We start from the raw sequence: 19,443 nt of genomic DNA, 5'->3' as shown, positions 1-19,443 counted from the left end.
TGTTATGTCCGCTACACAGTGCGACATTGCACTGTGACATTACACATCGAAATCCAACAAAATAAAATTTATTTTTGAGAAAGTAGTAACAAAAAAAGTGCATCAAGTCAAGAGTGCAGTAAACAAAGTGCATTGCAAAATCACTTGGCGACATTCTTCTGATGCAGATTCCCCTCAATCTTCTTCCTCCTCCATCTTGACAATGCACTGCCTCTTTCTCAGCTCCAGCTCGTCAACTTCAGGCACATCCAGCTTCCTCTTGACCATCACTTGGAGATTACACGAGTCAGCCGTGCTCTCCAAGGAGCTCTCGGGCATCGGGGCGTCATGGTAGCGCACGTCCATGCCCGTTTCTACCGCTTGGCTGCCGGTCATCTCACACAGCCAAACATCGGAGTTGTCCAAACACTTCATGTGCATGTCCAGAAGATGACACTCGCTTGGTGTTTCTGTTGCAGGTTTTACTGGTTGTCTAAAACCTGTAGACGGAGGGTGAAGAAGAAAATGCCTGCTCCGACATGAGAAGCGACCTCGTCCTCCTTTTCCTTGCAGCTTGGTTCGCCTGGGTTCCATGTTGACCCCGTCAGAATCCTCTGAGCTTCCGTCATACGGGTCCAAAAACTATAATCAGCAATATATGTTGTTAGGGTCAGATAGTTTCTGCTTTGGTGGTTTGGGGTCATCTTACCAAAGAGTAACATCCCTGGCGCCCCACAGACTCGTGTACTCGAGGCAGTGGCCGTCTTGTGATGCCACTCTCTGCCGCGCTGCTCACACATTCCTGTCACACATTCATTATGGAATTTTACAGTGGTATATTGATTTTATTTTATTTTTTTTAAGATGGCACTGCTATTTTTTGGCCTTAACAAATTTTACAAATGGTGGCACTTCACAACAAGCAACAGTTAAGCAATTTGTGAACAATTCTTCCAAAAAGAGTTCTCTTCAAGCTATTTATTGCCACTTGTTTAACTTTGAAATTAAAAGAGAAACTGAAATTGCATTATACTGCCCTCTTGTGGACAAGACGAGTAAAAGCAACACGATGCTTATTGAACTTCTAAATCACACATTTTCTCATATGTCTTTGTTGTTGCTAATGGTACCATAGTGCTGGTGTCTGATTTCGGACTAATTTCAGAGTCAGAATCAGTGCTGGATTCCACTTTACACATCTCCTAAAAACACACAATTTCAATAGGTTAACAAGTCAACACGTGATTTTAAAGAAATTAAAATGCTTATCAGGGATAAGTGACTTGACCTTGTATTTGAAAGCGAGCTGCTCCATGTTGTTTGTTTGGCCTCTGTCACTGAAGTCTAAATGAAGGGAAGGGAATTCACACTTTGAAGGTGCTGAAGTGACATAAAACTACCTGTGTTGAGGTTTTAAATTGAAAACCGGTCCATATTCAGAGTGTCATTACCTGAAATTAAATGAGGTCGTCTTCGCCTGTAAGCCATGCTGATGCTGAGTTAGGTAGGAGCGCGCGGGTGTCATTTAAATCATGACGTCATTATTGCCGTACTTTTTGAAGGTGTCGCAAAAAGTGACGTCACTGAAACTTTTGTGTTTTGCGGCAGGTGAGTTTGTTCTTTCTTCACTTCAAGCAGGTTTAGTTTTTATCTTGCCACTTCTTCGAAATAAAAGTTACAGAATTAATAATGAATATGATCAGATAAGGCTCACAGTGATTGAGTGGTTTGATTTCCGGTAAAAGTAAAAGTACTGTCAAAATTCACGAATAAATAACTACTCTATTATTCCCATAGCACTTTATTTATTTATCATTTAATTATGATATTTTATTAGTTGACAAAAAACATAACACAAATATCGGACAATTCAATTTCCATGCCTTGCCTCTCCCACCCTCGCCATTGCGTAAGATCCGGCTTGGGGGAAAGGGATGAATGTTAATTTCAAAGATGGCGACGGAGGGAGGAGGGAAGGAGATGAACGAAATCAAAACTCAGTTCACCACCCGGGAAGGCGTCTACAAACTCCTCACACACTCCGAATACAGCCGTCCCAATAGAGTGCCTTTTAACTCGCAAGGCTCCAACCCGGTCAAGGTCTCCTTCGTTAACGTCAACGACCAGTCGGGCAACGGCGACAGGATCTGTTTTAATGTGGGCCGTGAGCTTTACTTCTACATCTACAAAGGCGTCCGAAAGGTACCGTGCCATGACACGCACACTCCCCGTTCGTGCTACAATCGTGTTCCCCGAAGCTGTCGCTTTCCGCCCGGCCTTTTAGTTCAACTTTGACGAGTCTGTGACTTTCAAATGAAGCCAGCTGGCTAGTTAGCTTTGAGCTAACTAGTTAGCAGTGCGTCTGACTTCACAAGGTACTTCGAGGCCATATCTGTGAAATTCCCTCTGGTAGTATTAGACGTGTTTTAGTGGAGCTCCTTGTGAGTTTTAAAAGTCGCGGGGAATAGTTTGTGGTTGCCGGGGACGGTTCTGTACCACCTGTCGACGCCCCATGATAATCTGACAGGTGTCCACTTAACGTTGCTATCATTGGAGTGAACGGAGTTAGCCGCTTAGCTTGTAGCTTTGCTGCTTTCGTGAGTCAAAATGTGTCACTTAGCACACACATAGGATCAGTTTTGACATTCCAAATGATCTAAATGCCACCCTTAAATTTGATGACTCCAAAAAACCCTCACGAGAACTGTTTGTGTTCCCTCAGAAACAGGTCGATGTAAGGTCAAGGGTCAATTTTGAGACAGTAAGAGTCCAAGTCATGATTGGAAGGAAGGGTGGCAAAAACAAGGATGCATCAGCAAGCATCTGAAAAAAAATGTTCAGAATTTGGTCACTTTCCAGCGTTAGTACAACATTAAACTTCTCAATAGTGCATATTAGATGGTGGAGGTTGACGAATGTGAACCGAATGTCAGCTGACGGCTAAATTGCAACCTTGGGGCATGCGTGTCATCATCCTCCAATCAAACGCTGTCACGCATGCCGGAGTTTAAAGCCAATGGAGCGGTCTGGATGTCAAGGAAAGACATTCGATAAAGAACAGCGCTGACTCAGTCATCCATTTTCTATAGTAGAGTTTCCTAAGATTAGAAGACATAGTTGCTGCCGTTCAGAGCTTACGTTTCTTCTCAGGCTGCCGACCTGAGCAAGCCCATCGACAAGCGTATCTACAAGGGAACACAGCCCACTTGTCACGACTTCAACCACCTCACCGCCACGGCCGAGAGCGTGTCGCTGCTGGTGGGCTTCTCTGCCGGGCAAGTGCAGCTCATCGACCCCATCAAGAAGGAAACGAGCAAGCTCTTCAACGAGGAGGTAAGGAGGCCTCGAGCTTGTCGTGCTTTTTATTTCTCTTGTCCAAGAAACATTGCCGGCATTATACGATGGGGGTATTGTGTGCCTGCAATCGACAAATGTGGATTGTATCGGTGTCTGTATCCATTTACTCGTATTTTGGGACCACTACGACCAGCTACAGCCGATTAAACCGAGACAAACCGATTTGTGATGTTCTTGTCCTGTCCTTATGGCTCCTCCTCCCATCAGAGACTAATAGACAAGTCCAGGGTGACCTGCGTGAAGTGGGTCCCGGGCTCCGAGAGCCTCTTCCTGGTGTCGCACGCCAGCGGCAACATGTACCTGTACAACGTGGAGCACACGTGCGGCACAACGGCGCCGCACTACCAGCTCCTCAAGCAAGGTGACAGCTACTCGGTGCACACCTGCAAGAGCAAATCCACGCGGAACCCGCTGCTCAAATGGACGGTAGGCGAGGGCGCCCTCAATGAGTTCGCCTTCTCCCCGGACGGCAAGTTCCTGGCGTGCGTGAGTCAGGACGGCTTCCTACGCGTCTTTAACTTTGACGCGGTGGAGCTACACGGCACCATGAAGAGCTACTTCGGCGGCCTGCTGTGCGTATGCTGGAGCCCCGACGGCAAGTACATCGTGGCGGGCGGCGAGGACGACCTGGTCACCGTCTGGTCCTTCCTGGACTGCCGGGTGATCGCCCGCGGCCACGGCCACAAGTCGTGGGTGAGCGTGGTGGCCTTCGACCACTACACCACCAGCGTGGAGGAGAGCGACCCGCTGGAGTTCAGCGGCAGCGACGAGGACTTCCAGGAGCACTTGGCCAACTCGGGGCGGGACCGCGCCAACAGCACGCAGTCGCGCCTCTCCAAGCGTAACTCCACCGAGAGCCGACCCGTCAGCGTTACGTACCGCTTCGGCTCGGTGGGTCAGGACACTCAGCTGTGCCTATGGGACCTCACTGAGGACATCCTGTTCCCGCACTTGCCTCTTTCGCGGACACGGACGCACACCAACGTGATGAACGCCACCATCTCGCCGCCCGGCTCCACCATACTCCCTTCCGGTACAAACGCCACTAACGGAAGCACCAGCGGAGCCGTCACTCCCGCTGTGAACTCCGTCTCTAGCGCGCTCCCGCGTTCCAACAGCCTGCCCCATTCCACCTCTTCCGGCGCCGGCACCACCGCAACCGGCGTGTCCAATAACGCGAACAAGCCGGGCGGCCTGATGGACGGCGCCATCGCCACGGGCGTCAGCAAGTTCGCCACGCTGTCGCTGCACGAGCGCAAAGAGCGCCACCACGACAAGGACCACAAGCGCAACCACAGCATGGGCCACATCAGCAGCAAGAGCAGCGACAAGCTCAACGTACTGACCAAGAGCAAGACGGACGCCGCCAAGACGCTGGGCACGCCGCTCTGCCCGCGCATGGAGGACGTGCCGCTGCTCGAGCCGCTCATCTGTAAAAAGATAGCGCACGAGAGGCTGACTGTGCTTATTTTTTTAGAGGACTGCTTAGTGACTGCTTGTCAGGAAGGATTTATTTGCACGTGGGCCAGGCCGGGCAAAGTGGTGAGTTCTTTTTAACGCAGGGCCGACCCACGCGTGCGTTTCTCTGCAACTGACGAGCTCGTAGCAATTCCAAGATATGAGTCGCATATCACATGGCCTTTTTCGCCCCCTCCCCAAATCCCTTCCCCCAGCTGCTCCTATGCCAAATCGCTAGAAAGACGATCCTTTTGCGTTAGCGCATCCTATCGTGCGGTGTTTCCCAACCTTTGAGGCAAGGCAGGAAAATCTCAAGGCACACCACCAAGCTAAAATGTCACCAAAAGTCCATTAAGTTTAATTTACACCAAGTTTGATTGTACACTATCGCCATCTAGTGGAGGAGGATATAATTATTGTGTGTCTTCACCGGGATGTTGGGTGATTTTCCGCACCTTAGTGGTTGGGAATCACCGCTCAGCTACTTTGCTCCGAACAATCTCGTATGGACTTCCACGTGTGCTGACAGCTTAAGTCGTGTTTCAGTGCAGAAGGCGCCTTTAAAAAAAAAAAAAAAAGAAAAAAGTACTTCCATCAAACCTCGGGCAGGGGCGAGGGATTCATTTTTCACTAAATGTCACTCCCAAATTTTCAATGCACAAATCGAAGGAAAAATATTTGACATAAGAGTCGAAAGATAAATATATATTAAAAAAAATGTCGGTTATATTTTTAGTATATGCTAAATGCCGTAATTATCCAAATGAAACCATTGACACTGTCTGGAATACCATTATATCTAAAAGTGTGCAAAATGGTGGAATGCCATTGTCATTTGTTTCTGTTATGATTCAAGCATGGCAAGGAGGTCCCAAAAAGTGTTATGAGGCCTTGATTTGAAAAAAAAAAATGTATATGTGTACTTGCTGAAATCCTCATTTCAATGGCGAAAGTTGATCACTGTGTCCATCGTGGCTTGGCCCAATTTGGTGTTGAGCGCACACGTAAGGGTTGGGAAAATCTCTCAATAGGTCCCCCATGTTTTTTTATTTTCTGAACAACAAAGTATAAATTCTAGAAAAGCTTTCAATCAGCAAATGTTGAAATGCAGAACTGTGAATATATAGGGGCTCACTCTATTTGGAGTTTTCACTGTTCTAAAGATGGCATTAAACGGCTGCTTTTAATGTCAATACCTAAATGAGCATATTTTTTCCCCCTTTTTGCTGCAGTTTGTAAAATCTTTTTTTTCTCTTTTCCCAAATGGAAATCTCCAGGATTTATCGTCCTCCCAAACCCAATCCAGCTCTCCCAGTGGGACCAGTAGTACAGCTCCCAACACAATAAATCTGCTGCTAAACACAAAACCCCACGCAAGACACTGTCTCATGCTGCTCTTCATTTCCTCAGCGAGTAATACAAATTTTCCCTCATTTTTTTTATTTTATTTTGTTTGTTTTTTTATTGAAAAAGTATTTGCCCTGTTTTTTCTGGCCTGCGGTTCTTGAGATATTATTCTGGGATCCTTTAGGACCTCCTGGAAGAATCGTTGTTGTGCTCTTGGGGGTCATTTATGTAGGCCGGCTACTTGTGGGAAGGTTCACTACTGTTCCACGGTTTCTCCATTTGTGGCTGTTTATTGGAGTTCTAAAGCTTTAAGATAGTCTTTGTGTAACCCGTTTCAGACTGGTAGGTGTCAATTATTATTTCTTGACTGAACACGTTGGGATGTAACTAGTTTTGGGTGTGGTCAGCAAAAATGAGCAAGCCACAGTTACTTTCTTATTTAAGAAAGAGCCAGATAGCTTTGAATATATTTTTTTCTTGATTAAAAAAATCACCATTCATAAATTGTATGGATACTGAATTTTTAAAAAAGGTAAATATTTCAGATTATTGCAAACACTACTCATGCAAATGTCATTTGAATTATTGTGCAAATTATTTTTGGTCCTATTAGTGCAATTGGAGAATGGTTGGGAATCACTGCTTTTGAGCTGAGGTGACAATCCAAGATGCTTGCATGACTCGCCTGAAAAATCAGACAGGTTAGTTATATTTTCCTTTTTTTTTTTTTTAAATAACAAAGGAAAAAGGTTGTCCATCCCTGCCTTAAAGAGGAAGACTGCATCAAGGGGAAAAAGGTTGCTCAACTTACCATAATACTTTTTATTTTACATTCATCTCAAAGTTCATCCAGAGTGAATGCTTTTGTAATTTTTTATTTTATTTTTTTAATTTAAAACTAGAAGTGTAGCTTAGACTGCTCAGGGTTATTAGCATTGAGTGGAGCTGTCTTTTTTTCCTTTTTTTTTAACACTGGGAATCTTGCATCACTTACGTCTGTCTCCCCCAATGTCCAACCCAATGACTTGCACTGATTTTTTTTTTTTAGTACTATATTAGAACAAAAAAAAGAGGGAAAGGGACCGTTTTAACGTCCTCACCCCAACTCCTCCCACAAACAAGGCTAAAAACTGGATGCTGCAATTCTAGTCTTTTTAAAGAGAGAAAAGTTTGCACTTAAAGAAGTTTATTAGATGGGACAAAATGGCTTTACAAGTTTTTGTGTTGTGCTCACAGATGGCTAATACAGTAGAGAAAAGAATATTAAAAGTATCTATTGAACATTTATTTTAATATTGTGTTCAGATTGAAATGTGCTCTGTATTATAACTGTGTATATTGTAATTAATTTGCTGACGGAGGGTTGGGGAGGCCAAACTTACCATTTCCCCCGTGGGAAGTTTTGTCATGGATAGTTATATTTCTAAAGCCTAAAGTATACATAATAATATTAAAAATAATCTTGAATACACTGTTTTCTGATTTCCTTGTTGTCCTTCTGATTAACATGTAGTCATAATCAAAAGTTTTTATTATATTCCAAATTTTTGGTAGGTATGACTGTACGCCGTAAACTGCTTAACACTGATTTAGTCTTATTTCAAACTTTTATTTCATATTTATTTGTATCATGATTGCAATAGTCATGTTTTTTCTTGAATTTAATATATTTTTTTCAAAATGTTTTCATTATATTAACATTTAGCTTTTAATTAAAAAAAACATTCTGTATAAATACACATGCAATTTAATTCACACAAGCTCTCATGTCTTAAAGTACACTTAAGAACAATATATATTTTTTTTTAAATTGGGTCTCACGTTTACAACAGTAAAGTGCAAATTAATGAGCCTATTGAGAGGCTGGCAAGCTACTTTCCAGACAGATTGGTAACTGCATGTGTGTGGGAGTAAAGCAGGGATTAATAAATCACAATCATATGTTCATTATTCTGTGTGCAAACAAAATTGCTGTTGGTGTGTGGGTCAGTAATCTCCTCCGAATTTCCTCTCCAGGGGCGGTATGAAGCCTGTCTTCAGCGCCGCTAGCTGGGGCTCGTGGTTGGCCTGTACGGACCAAAAAAAATAATCTGTCTCATTGAAACCATATTAGGACATTCAGGTCATGCAGTCAAAGGTTATTGTGGGAAAAGTACTCATCCTGAGTTGTAATATGCATTTTTTTTAAAAAAAATCTAAGTACTGAGAGCAAAAAAGTAGTCTGAAATGAAAAAAAATAAATGTATTTTTAGTACTGTCAAGCCACAGCCTAAAACAATGAGCTTTGTCGCCATCTAGTGGTTTCTATAACCAACTCCCCTAAAAGTGAATCTTGTTCTTCCCTGGCAACCATGATTGACGGATCTTAGCTAAAAATTTATATCTTTTAATAGTGGGGCTTTATACTTACTGTAAATTACAAATCCTATAAATCTAGTAAAAGTACAATTTCCCTCTTGATTTGACTTTTAAGCACTGGAAAAAGGTCATGACTACCTTAGCCAATCGTGACTGGCACTTCTTCGTGGCGATGGCGGGCAGGGTGCCTCGGTGCGTGTGTACAACGGCGGGCAGCGTAGAGCCCGGGAAGGAGCGCAGTGGCCCCGCGGTGGCCATCTTGAGTTCAGGCAGTTCGTAATGGGTGCCATTGCGTCGGCTGAGGGGCTCAGCGACGTACTTTGTGTTGTGCTGGGAGAGGGTTAGATGTAAAAGCTCATTAAATCGTCACAAAAAAAAAAAAAAAAACATCTCGATGTGTACTCACAGTAATTAAGGAGGTGGGTCTGGCGTGTCTTCCCTTCATTTGTTTGCAAAGTCGAGAAGGTCGCCACAGGAGGTCGGAGGTGACTTTTTTCCCCATGCCTTCAAGTAGCCCACTTACTTCAGGAATACGCTCGCATTTTTTCTCCGCCAACCTGAAAAAAAGTCGGGTCATATAAGGAAAATATTTTGTAGTGACTGGCATGCTTACCGGAGTTCCCGAAAGTAGGTATGCCTCAAGACCATGGCGGCCGTGATGCGTTCGTCGGCGTCGTAAGCCAACATGTGGTAGAGCAGAGACACAGCAGGGGCGGCGCAACCGGGAAGCAAACGGGAGAGCCCGCTGCCCTTCTTAGTGGGGAAGTTGAAGTTCATGGCTCGAGATCTGGATGCAGTGTGACTGGTGCCACAAAACCGACAGTGTGACCAAGAGCAATTTGTTTTTCGGTTTTGCACCAACACGTGTGACAACCTACTGTTTGAATTTGCGCAGGACGCATTGCTCGGGGGTGCCTAGCACGTCGTGGATCTTGGCGATCTGATCTAGCTCGTTAGCGCCGGGGAAGAGTGGATTCAAGCTAAAGCACAAATAGCTAACGATTAGCACTGACAGATTTTAGAAACATAGTGCAGCAACACATGACGACCGACAATATAACGATACTCAGGCATATATTCTTTATCCTCTCTGCAAAATTACTCTTATACTGCCCCCAGTGGCCACATCTAGTAGAAATTAAAGTTGGAGCTGGAGTCTGTTACCTCATGATCTCATAGAAGACACATCCAGCACTCCAGATGTCCATCTTCAGGCTGTAGTAGCCGTCGGTCAGGAGGCACTCGGGAGCCCGGTACCAACGCGTGGAGATGTATTCCGTGTGCGGCGGTTTGGAGTGTATGCTCCTGCACGAGCCGAAGTCGCCCAGCTTTAGAACGTTTTGCTAAGAAATATAAATAGTGTGTAAAATTATAATAATCATGTTCATTTTTAATTGTATCTATTGCAACTGCGAATGTTTTTTTTTTAGCGACGAATTCTCTGAATTTTTTTCAAAATATTCTCACTTTGATAAGAATATTTTCTGGCTTCACGTCTCTGTGGAAGATCCCGCAGCTGTGATGAAAAGAGTCGAACACAGTTTCAATGAATCGAACAGTGAGTCGATACTGACAAACTGTTGCCGGCCATTTTGTTTTTACCTGTGCATGTGGTCGAGTGCCTTGCACAGTTGGTACATGTAATGTTTGACCGTGTGTTCAGACGGCGGCATCTGTCTTGCTGCAGGAAAAAAAAAAAAACATAATTCGGACAAAATCTAATTTTATTTCCTTGGTTGAGTCAAACACACACCTTTAATGAACTCGTATATGTTCATCTCCATCAGCTCGCAGATTAAAGACACGGTGCCGATTTCCTTGTCGCTGAAATGGTGAAAGAGGAAAATAAAGTCTCACAAGATTTGGCGACATCACACGTGATAATATAAAAGGACTCACAAAATAAGTTCATGCAGATGGATAATATTTGGATGCGGGCTGAGCCTCCTCATCGCTTGAACCTCTCGCAGGTTGTTGGCCTGTTCCACACTACGCAAAGCGGAACACAAGATTTATTCATAAATTGATCATAATTAACTTTTATTTGATGTCTCACCTGTTAATAGCTTGCTTCATCGTCTTACATGCGTACATTTTGCCATCCTTCAGACTCTGAGTTTTAACCACCACAGAGAATGAACCTTCGCCAATCTTCTTGATTATTTTGTAGCCTGGAACAAAATACAAGTGTTTTATTGTTTGTGCAGGGAAGATTCCTCTGCCTGAGAAAGGCTGCTCATTAGACAGTGACTACAGTACGGCAATAAACTCCTCATGGACAATTAGGCACAGTGAATTCGGGAATTGGGATTTGGGGGCAGGGATGGAAAACGCATTCCTTTGTTCTGGTTAGCTACATTTCCAGCTATTTATCCACTTGAACTACAGAATGCAATAATCAAATAATGCAATAATAATACAATAGTAAACAAATGGATATTTTTAACATGCAAATTATTAATTAAAAAAAATTGCAATAATAACAAGATATATTTGTCGGGTTGATTAGCATATTTGTTCGAAGCAATAGCAAACTTGAATTGAAGCAAGAGGATTCGACTAATATAAGTCGTAGCCAAAAATTCGACTTACGGTGCATTTCTTTGTCTCGTTCATATTTGGAAAGGGTATTAAAATGGCTGTAACGCGTGACAAATATAGTCTTTACCGTGATTGCATAAAAAAAAAAAAAAAGGCGTTTTCGGTTAATGTTAGCCTCGCCGCACTTGCCCGGACTAAGCTTTGACCCGTCGCCTTGGCAACGGAGCACGCCTTCGCCCTCCCCTCTTGACCCAGCCGGCATCTGGCTGGAGATTCTTGAGGAAGCGCGACGGTTTTTAGGTGTGATGCTTTCAAATATTACAATTAAAAGCCTCTTATATTCATTTGACTGCAAATGGTTATTTCTCACCCCTTTTCCAAAGATGAGCGGTGACCGCTAGCTCTCCTGCCTTGTCGCCGGACTCCTTGCCCCGGTTGCTCCAGTCGCTGTTCGCCGCCGTTTTGGACGCATTCCGAAGGTTTGCCCTGTTTTTAACGCCAATGAGCCAGTTGGAGTAGTGCATCATGAGTGCACACGGACTTCTGCGAGGCCTAGCATGAGCTTAATAATTTGAGAATGTCAACAAATGAGCCAAACTCATGTCATCGCCGTCACACTCATTCATGTACAGTAAAGCAATTTTTGCTCCACGTCGGCTTCCGTAGATAACTGATTTCTGCGTTTAAGCTAATTTGCGCAGGTTCACTAAAGTTGTTCGCTATTTCACTCACTCACTACTACCTAATGCAGCAATGTAAATAAGGAAAGGAAGGATGAATTTTTTTTAATTACTTATGTCCATCCATGTGTTTTGAAAGTGGCCTGATCTGCGCATGCGTTTGTGCTCGAGGAGCGTGGCAAATCGTGCGCATGCGCACCTACCACGGCATGCTACGACAGTGCGGCACAAGTCAGACTTAACATTTACGCAGTTATTTTTTTTCTATGACTTTTTAAATCAACATGAAAACAAGGTTCACCACGGCAGACATCAGGGCTGCAATCGCCGAGATAAATGCCAAGTAAGTGGCGCTCACTAAAGCCTTATCTGGGCTCTGCTAGCCAAAATGCTAATTTGTTTACATTCGCTTACGCACTGTCCAGTTCACTTTTGATACCTTTTTTCCTAATTGACAGCTACACGGGCATGAGAGTGAACAACGTTTACGACATAGACAACAAGACGTACCTCATTCGGCTACAAAAGTAAGCAGCGCCTTCTAAATGCACTCATCACTCGAGTCGTGTTGTTAGAAAGTTTTCTACTGTACTTTGCCTCTCTAGAATTAAGTGACGTCATCAAAGAATGAAAAGCAATGATGTCAATGATGACCAATGTCATTTATTTCTTCACTAATTGATATGACTTGAGTCATTTGAGTTATGAGCTTGACAAGGTTCTACTGTACACCTAAAATAAAGTAACCAGAGTAATTCATGGCTGACACTTGTTCAATTTTGTGCTTGTTGACAAGCTTCTTTACTCTTTTGATGAAATGTCACTTTGTTGTCTTTAAAAGGCCTGACAGCAAAGCCATTCTGCTGCTTGAATCCGGCATTCGGATTCACTCCACAGACTTCGAATGGCCCAAAAATATGATGCCTTCAGGCTTTGCCATGAAAGTAAGCCCCTCTTTAAGTCAATGTTATTTAAATTGCATTTTTGTTGTTGTTGATGATTCTATTAGATTCATATGCAATGAAAAAAATCAAAGAAATACAAAAATCACATATTTGCAGTGTCGCAAGCACCTGAAGACGCGGCGTCTGGCGCACGTGAAGCAGCTTGGCATCGACAGAATCGTTGACCTCCAGTTTGGCTCCGATGAGGCCGCGTACCACCTCATTATAGAACTCTACGACCGGGTGAGAACACACTACTGAGTGAATATCACCATAATGAGATTCACAGCCATCGAAATGTTTCCATCTAATCCACAGGGTAACATCATCCTCGCAGACCACGAGTACACCATCCTCAACCTGCTGCGCTTTCGTAACGCCGAGGCCGAAGACGTCAAGATCGCCGTGAGGGAACGCTACCCCGTGGAGAACGCCAGATCCCCGGAACCCCTCATCACGTTACAAAAGTAACTCATCCACCCCCGTAGATCACTGAGTCCTATTTATTAATCTAACTTCCCATCACTGTAAAAAAAAATTCTTCAATGTAGACTTACAGAAATCATCAGCAAAGCACAAAATGGCGATCAAGTGAAAAGAGTGCTGAATCCTCATCTTAGTAAGTAATGAAGGATGTAACAAATTAACTTTTGCTTATTGCTAAAGTTTTGTTTCTAAACTTACGCAGCCTATGGAGCCACTCTCTTAGAACACTGTTTCATAGAAGCCGGAATGTCGGGCTCAGTGAAAATCGACAGTCAGGTCGATGCTTCTCAAGGTATGGTCGCAAACTTATATTTGTTTCCAGTGAGAGGATTTATCGTGATTTTGTGTTTTGGTTTCAGCTGCACCGAAAATTCTGGAAGCCCTTCAACTGGCTGAGATGTACATGGAGAAAACGGAGAACTTTAGCGGCAAAGTATGACAAGTTTACTTGATTTGATATTTTGAGGTATGAGGTTTGATGTTTTTTTGTTTTTTAAAGGGCTTCATCATTCAAAAGAGCGAAAAGAAAGCAAGTTTAACTTCGGCGAAAGCCAGCGAAGAACTTCTCACGTAAGGGTGACAGAAAATGTCATCATTACTATACAGGCATGAATTATTAATATGAAATTGTTTGTACTGATAGGTATGATGAATTCCACCCGTTCCTTTTTGCCCAGCATTTAAAAAGCCCCTATTTGGAATTTGAGTCCTTCAACAAGGTAAAGATCTCTTCTGTTGGTTTCGACTTGGTCTCCTCACCATGTTGCCTTGTCAGGCGGTGGATGAGTTCTTCTCCAAAATGGAGAGCCAGAAGATCGACATGAAAGCTCTGCAGCAGGAGAAGCAGGCCCTGAAGAAGCTGGAGAACGTCAAGAAGGACCACGAGCAGAGGCTGGAGGCCTTGCATCAAGTTCAGGTGAGGAAACAGTTCAAGTGAGTAGTCAAGGGAGTAGTCAGCCTTTGTGGGTCATGTGACAGGAAGTGGACCGAGTCAAAGGAGAGCTGGTGGAGATGAACCTAGCCGTGGTGGAGAGGGCGCTGCAGGTGATCCGCAGCGCGCTGGCCAATCAGGTTGACTGGACCGAGATCGGCATGCTGGTCAAGGAGGCGCAGGCGGCCGGCGACCCCGTGGCGTGCGCCATCAAGGACCTCAAGCTGCAGACCAACCACATCACCATGCTTTTGAAGTGAGACCAATACGTCCACGCTTAACTTAGCTCCTTGCTAAATCCTTTTTCCTTCTTTTAGGAATCCTTACATCACAGAAGATGAACTGGAGGAGGAGGAGGAAGTATTAAAGGAGGCTGTCCAGGAGAAGGGCAAGAAAAACAAAAATAAAGACAAAGGCCAGAACAAGAAGCTGCAGAAGAACAAGCCCATGTTGGTGGACGTGGACCTCAGCCTGTCGGCCTACGCCAACGCTAAAAAGTAAGAAGCCACATTTCTAAGCTCTTAACCTCAGTCGGTGAAGCCCACATTTCTCCTTTCAGGTACTATGACTGCAAGCGAAATGCTGAAAAGAAGGAGCAGAAGACCATTCAAGCAGCGGATAAGGTAAGAGCAGGTTTCTAACCGGCTTTGTTTGATGACGCCATTGAAAATCTTTTGTCATTGAAGGCCATGAAATCAGCTGAGAAAAAAACCCAGAAAACCTTGAAGGAAGTCCAGACGGTGACCACCATTCAGAAGGCTCGGAAGATCTACTGGTGAGGCCGCCGCTTCACGCCACTTGTTTGGCGAGTCTTTAGCGTCCTCTCATTGGCGTGTCGCCTTTTTATTTGACAGGTTTGAGAAGTTCCTGTGGTTCATCACGTCAGAGAACTACCTCGTCATCGCTGGGCGAGACCAGCAGCAGAACGAGATGATCGTCAAGCGCTACCTGCGAGCCGGTAAAGTCGAAAACGAGAAAATGGGTTCTGAAAAATTTTAAATTAAAGCAACTGATAAGCGAGGGTTGACTGTTGCTTGTTGCCAGGTGACATCTACGTCCACGCTGACCTCCATGGCGCTACCAGTTGTGTCATCAAAAACCCCTCAGGTCAGTCCACCGACATTTATCTCATTTATGATTGACTGCAACTTCCTTTTTCCCCTTTCAGGTAGTCCCATCCCCCCTCGCACACTGACCGAGGCGGGCACCATGTCGGTGTGCTACAGTGCCGCCTGGGACGCCAAGATAGTCACCAGCGCTTGGTGGGTCCACCATCATCAGGTGAGTCTGTATCCTGGGCTAAAAAATAAAATGGCTTCAGTAGAAAATCTCCAAATGTCCTCTTGACACAATAAACTTAATCGTTGTTGATGTTTAGGTCTCCAAAACTGCACCTACTGGAGAGTACCTGACCACCGGCAGCTTCATGATCAGGGGTACTTTCAGAACGCTCGTTTTGCTCATCAAAGATGCTTCTTTGACATTTTCTTCTCCTCAGGAAAGAAAAACTATCTGCCGCCTTCCTACTTGATTATGGGCTTCGGCTTCCTCTTTAAGGTAAAGCTTCTGCCGAGAGGACAAAATTGATTCTGACCGCAAGCCAACATCTGCTTCTCAGGTCGACGAGCAAAGCGTGTTCCGTCACAAAGGCGAGCGTAAGGTGAAGACGCTGGAAGAGGACGTGGCGGAAATGGCCTCCAGAACAGCCGAGATGTTGGAGGAAGGGGAGGAGCTCGTGGGTAAGCGCTGAATCTTCCCTACCGCTGACAATCACAACCTGACGATGGGCGCCTCTGTAGGTGATGATAGCGGCGCCGAAGATGGAGCAGAGGAGAAGAAAGAGGAGCCCGAGGTGGAGGATGCCCATGGAAAAGCTGCGGAGGTCATGGAGGACTCAAAGCCGTCCGAGCCGAGCGACTCGGAGAGCGATGAGGAAGACAACGAGGAAGTGAGCTACCCTGACACCACCATCGTCCTCACTCACCTGCAGCCCGTCAGGTACCACGACTGAAAAGTCCCCTTAGCTTTCAGGAGCATCGAAGTAAGTCGTCTTTTATCCGCCCTCCAGGAGTTCCCAGAACATCACCTTCAAGAAAGAAGAAATCTCACAGGTTGACATCTTTGGACATCTTCTTCCAGATTCACATCTCGCATTTAACATTTATTTATCCATCCAGGCCGAGGTCGACGCACAAGGGAGGAAACACATGACGGCTAAGCAGAGACGGTAAGGCAAAGGAACGCCTGTCGTGTTCCCCCAGAATATTTTTTGCTCTAACTATGTGTGGCCACTATTCAGGTTTTGGATCGGACTCGATATTCTTCAATAACTCAAAATGACTTGATGGGGACATCGTCACTAAATATCCTTGATGTTATGGCTTTCTGTAAAAGACTTCTGTTGCCTTGCTAGAGATGAGAAGAAGAAGCAGAAACCGGAAGTGTGCGAAGAGGAAAAGAACACTGAGGCCACGCCCGTCAAACAGGATGTGGACCGGGGATCCAAAAGTGGCAGCGTACCAGCCCAGCCGCCACCAAAGAGAGGCCAGAAGGTGAGATTTTGGTCAGAACAAGATGAAGGTTTAGCTGTCCAATACAATGCCTGACAGAAAATTAAATTAGATGCCTTGTTTAATTTAAAATAACAGAACAAGCTGAAGAAGATCAAGGAGAAATACAAGGACCAGGATGAAGAGGACCGTGAGCTCATGATGCAGCTGCTTGGGGTACACGCACGCACTCACGTGTGCACTTCAACACACCACAACATAAGAGTCTTCTCAGCTGTCCTGTGCTTCACAGTCAGCTGGTGCGAGCAAGGAGGAGAAAGACAAGGGAAAGAAAGGAAAGAAGGGGAAGGGCAAGGAGGAGCCCCCTAAGAAGCCCCCTCCTCAGAAGCCCCCTCCCAGACCTCATCAGGCTTCCACTAAGAAACCAGAGCAGATGGCCGCTGAGGGCGAGGAGGCGGCTTCTGCGGAGCAAGATGACAAGGTACCGGCCTCTCTAACCTGCAAGTTTTTTTTTCCCAATATGGTCAACGCCCCATTGGAAAATTTGCACTTTTTTTTCTGGAACCTATCCTCCATTATTCACAAAAAAAACTGTTGTTTCTGTTTTACACACTGCGTTGTTATTTTTTTTCAGGAGGACGACATTGATGCAGACAACCCTGGAGCTGAGGTGACTGCAAAACTCAACTCCCCCCCCACCACCCCCCCACACACACACCCACCAAGTACCAACAAAAGTGAAATACAACTAAACGTTTTGAGACGTGACCATTTTACATTTTCATTGCAACAACCCTTAACCACCACAAGAGGGCGCACCCCCACTTTACAGTACATTAGCTGTTATGGCAATGTTTGTGTTCCAGGAAGCAGAGAACCTTCTCACCTCCCTGACAGGACAACCTCACCCTGAGGATGTGCTGATGTTTGCGGTGCCCGTGTGCGCCCCCTACAGCGCACTCACCAACTGCAAGTACGTACTGCCGTCCTCCAGTTGACTCATTAATAAGTAAAGGAAGGATAATGTTTTGTTTGTTTTTACAGGCACAAAGTTAAGCTGACACCAGGCGCTCAAAAGAAAGGCAAAGGTAACTATTTTATGGAGCACAGATAAGATTGTGTGAGTACATGATTGTTCCTTTCAGCCGCCCGCACCGCCCTTTTGAGCTTCATGAAAGCAAAGGAGACTTCTGTGAGAGAAAAGGACTTGCTACGCAGCGTCAAGGTACCAATTCCAACTTCCCCAACATAAATGCTGTTTTATTGCCAGAACTAATTTTCGTGTCTACAGGACGCCGACCTGTCTAGAAACATGCCCGGCAAAGTCAAAGTGTCTGCTCCGAACCTGCTGGCTGCCAAGAGGAAGTAAGACGAAGCGTTTCACAATAAAAAAAAATGCAATTTCATTTTACAAGATGGACTTTATCTAATGACCAAAATCATACTTTGATCTGGATGAAGAAAAAAAAAACACTTGAATATAAAACAAAAGGGTTTATTTTGGCCCCAACACTCAGTATAGCATAATAGAACCATAAAAAAAAAAAAGAATAAAGCTCAGTTTTGATCGACACTGCCGAGAGGTATTATTGTACAGCTAATAAAGGTTTTATTACGAAACACAAATGAGACTGCGTTTCAATCGGTAGGTACAACCTGAACATGTTCAGCTTGAAATATGTACGATACAAATTCAGGTCCCAACGTGTTGCACAACACACCCATTACTGCACTCAACAGATTCTCTATTACTGGAAAATCTCAGAACATCACTCTCCTGCAGCCATCCCCTTGACAAACTATTACACCACAATAACTCGCCGCGCTCCCGCCGTGACTTTTAATCATCATAGTGGCTTCTCCCCAGTCAGCAGAGATTGGCTAATTACATCCCGCTCAACTTTGGAGTGGCTAATTAATTTCGTCTGTACATCATCATAAAGCTTGGAAGTGCTTTTTGTGAAGTAAATTTGATGCTGTGAATTTCATACTGACGTCTGTGATTTATGGAGCTAAGCAGCAATGGAAGGATGAGTCACATCTCTCAGGATTCAAGATGATGTTAAAGTAGGGGGGGGTGTCAGGCCTGGGGTTTCCCTCTGAGTCATCACTGTTACCTCTGATGTCATTTGAGAATCATGGAGGTTTCCATGTTTCATTTTTGAGCCACTTTTTGTTAGATCCTTCACTACTGGTATACAAGGAGAGAAGAATCAATGCGGCACTAAACAACAGGCTTATCAATCATGGAGATTAATCGATACCTTGGTGGACTTTGAAGGAACATGATGAACCTAACCTAGCCTCTTTTACAGTCGAGGTACATGGAGCACATTTCTCTTTGTTTGCCTCGCATTCATTCTAATTTAACCACCTCCCCCCCCTCCCAAAAAAAAAAAAAAAGTCAGATTCATCCACAGTTTGATGCTCTCCAGTTGCCAATAGTAACCGGAGCCTGGCGCGAGCCAAACACTCTGCTGTTGAATGGAGCGAGGAAGTGTGGAGAGCAGAAGGGGTGTGTTATATCATAGAGGGCCCTCACGACGAGAGCTGTTGTCAATGAAAAGAGATTAAGCCTAAACACACTCAAATAACACACTGCATGCCTAATCACGGATAAAATTAAATAAAAATGTTTTGTCTATATATGCTTTTATGCAGAGAAATTAAATACACCTTCAAAAACGTTATAGACCTGCACAATAACGAGTATGATGAATATTTTATATTCTGCATGGCAACAAGTTTTGCCTAGCATTTTTTTTTAATTCTTATTTATTAACAACCTATTCTAATCTTGGGTAGATCCTTATCATAAGTTAATCAAACAAAAAAGATCTCAGCATATTACC

The 19,443-nt window shown here is 44.5% G+C and overlaps 4 protein-coding genes across 9 annotated transcripts; 2 read left to right on the top strand and 2 right to left on the bottom strand.

The window, feature by feature from the left end:
• Positions 1-52: 52 nt before the first annotated feature.
• Positions 53-1,553, bottom strand: LOC125980466 (uncharacterized). The gene is made up of 5 exons (XM_049739574.2): positions 1,431-1,553; positions 1,268-1,323; positions 1,110-1,181; positions 689-781; positions 53-621 (listed from the first exon to the last, which is right to left on the bottom strand). The coding sequence occupies exons 1-5, from the start codon at positions 1,465-1,467 to the stop codon at positions 175-177; spliced, it is 705 nt and encodes a 234-aa protein (XP_049595531.1). The 5' UTR covers positions 1,468-1,553; the 3' UTR covers positions 53-174.
• A 338-nt stretch (positions 1,554-1,891) lies between these two features.
• wdr20a (WD repeat domain 20a) lies at positions 1,892-11,680 on the top strand. 5 transcript variants are annotated; one of them, XR_007485658.2, is made up of 4 exons: positions 1,895-2,181; positions 3,130-3,312; positions 6,755-6,842; positions 8,158-8,300. XR_007485658.2 is itself a non-coding variant. In XM_049739551.2 (3 exons), exons 1-3 carry the CDS (start codon positions 1,918-1,920, stop codon positions 4,891-4,893), a joined length of 1,797 nt encoding a protein of 598 aa, XP_049595508.1. In that variant the 5' UTR covers positions 1,892-1,917; the 3' UTR covers positions 4,894-7,612. The 5 variants fall into 5 exon arrangements, 4 of the variants coding, with proteins under 4 accessions (XP_049595508.1, XP_049595511.1, XP_049595512.1 ...); XM_049739551.2 differs by lacking the exon at positions 8,158-8,300 and having other exon boundaries at positions 1,892-2,181; positions 3,544-7,612; XM_049739554.2 differs by lacking the exon at positions 6,755-6,842 and having other exon boundaries at positions 8,158-8,643.
• On the bottom strand, positions 6,830-11,567 carry LOC125980456 (MAPK/MAK/MRK overlapping kinase). 2 transcript variants are annotated; one of them, XM_049739560.2, is made up of 12 exons: positions 11,411-11,567; positions 10,556-10,670; positions 10,399-10,488; positions 10,253-10,323; positions 10,102-10,180; positions 9,967-10,015; positions 9,664-9,842; positions 9,378-9,479; positions 9,113-9,301; positions 8,906-9,056; positions 8,638-8,829; positions 6,830-8,208 (listed from the first exon to the last, which is right to left on the bottom strand). In XM_049739560.2, exons 1-12 carry the CDS (start codon positions 11,565-11,567, stop codon positions 8,128-8,130), a joined length of 1,455 nt encoding a protein of 484 aa, XP_049595517.1. In that variant the 3' UTR covers positions 6,830-8,127. The 2 variants fall into 2 exon arrangements, with proteins under 2 accessions (XP_049595517.1, XP_049595516.1); XM_049739559.2 differs by lacking the exon at positions 11,411-11,567 and adding an exon at positions 11,092-11,334 and having other exon boundaries at positions 7,307-8,208.
• Positions 11,681-11,891: 211 nt separating the features above from the next.
• On the top strand, positions 11,892-18,579 carry LOC125980450 (ribosome quality control complex subunit NEMF). The gene is made up of 32 exons (XM_049739539.1): positions 11,892-12,063; positions 12,179-12,247; positions 12,562-12,664; positions 12,782-12,907; positions 12,983-13,131; positions 13,216-13,283; positions 13,353-13,442; positions 13,510-13,583; positions 13,650-13,720; positions 13,794-13,869; positions 13,926-14,066; positions 14,129-14,337; positions 14,399-14,578; positions 14,641-14,704; positions 14,768-14,856; positions 14,936-15,039; positions 15,126-15,188; positions 15,250-15,362; positions 15,460-15,517; positions 15,580-15,638; positions 15,700-15,820; positions 15,881-16,079; positions 16,150-16,192; positions 16,259-16,308; positions 16,495-16,633; positions 16,730-16,807; positions 16,884-17,072; positions 17,226-17,261; positions 17,458-17,564; positions 17,636-17,679; positions 17,737-17,816; positions 17,883-18,579. The coding sequence occupies exons 1-32, from the start codon at positions 12,005-12,007 to the stop codon at positions 17,958-17,960; spliced, it is 3,129 nt and encodes a 1,042-aa protein (XP_049595496.1). The 5' UTR covers positions 11,892-12,004; the 3' UTR covers positions 17,961-18,579.
• Positions 18,580-19,443: the final 864 nt, after the last annotated feature.

Source organism: Syngnathus scovelli, chromosome 14 (genome assembly GCF_024217435.2).
Source record: "Syngnathus scovelli strain Florida chromosome 14, RoL_Ssco_1.2, whole genome shotgun sequence".
Lineage (NCBI taxonomy): Eukaryota > Metazoa > Chordata > Actinopteri > Syngnathiformes > Syngnathidae > Syngnathus > Syngnathus scovelli.
The sequence above is the reverse complement of the archived record's forward strand: the minus strand, read 5'-3'. Positions and strand labels throughout refer to the sequence as shown.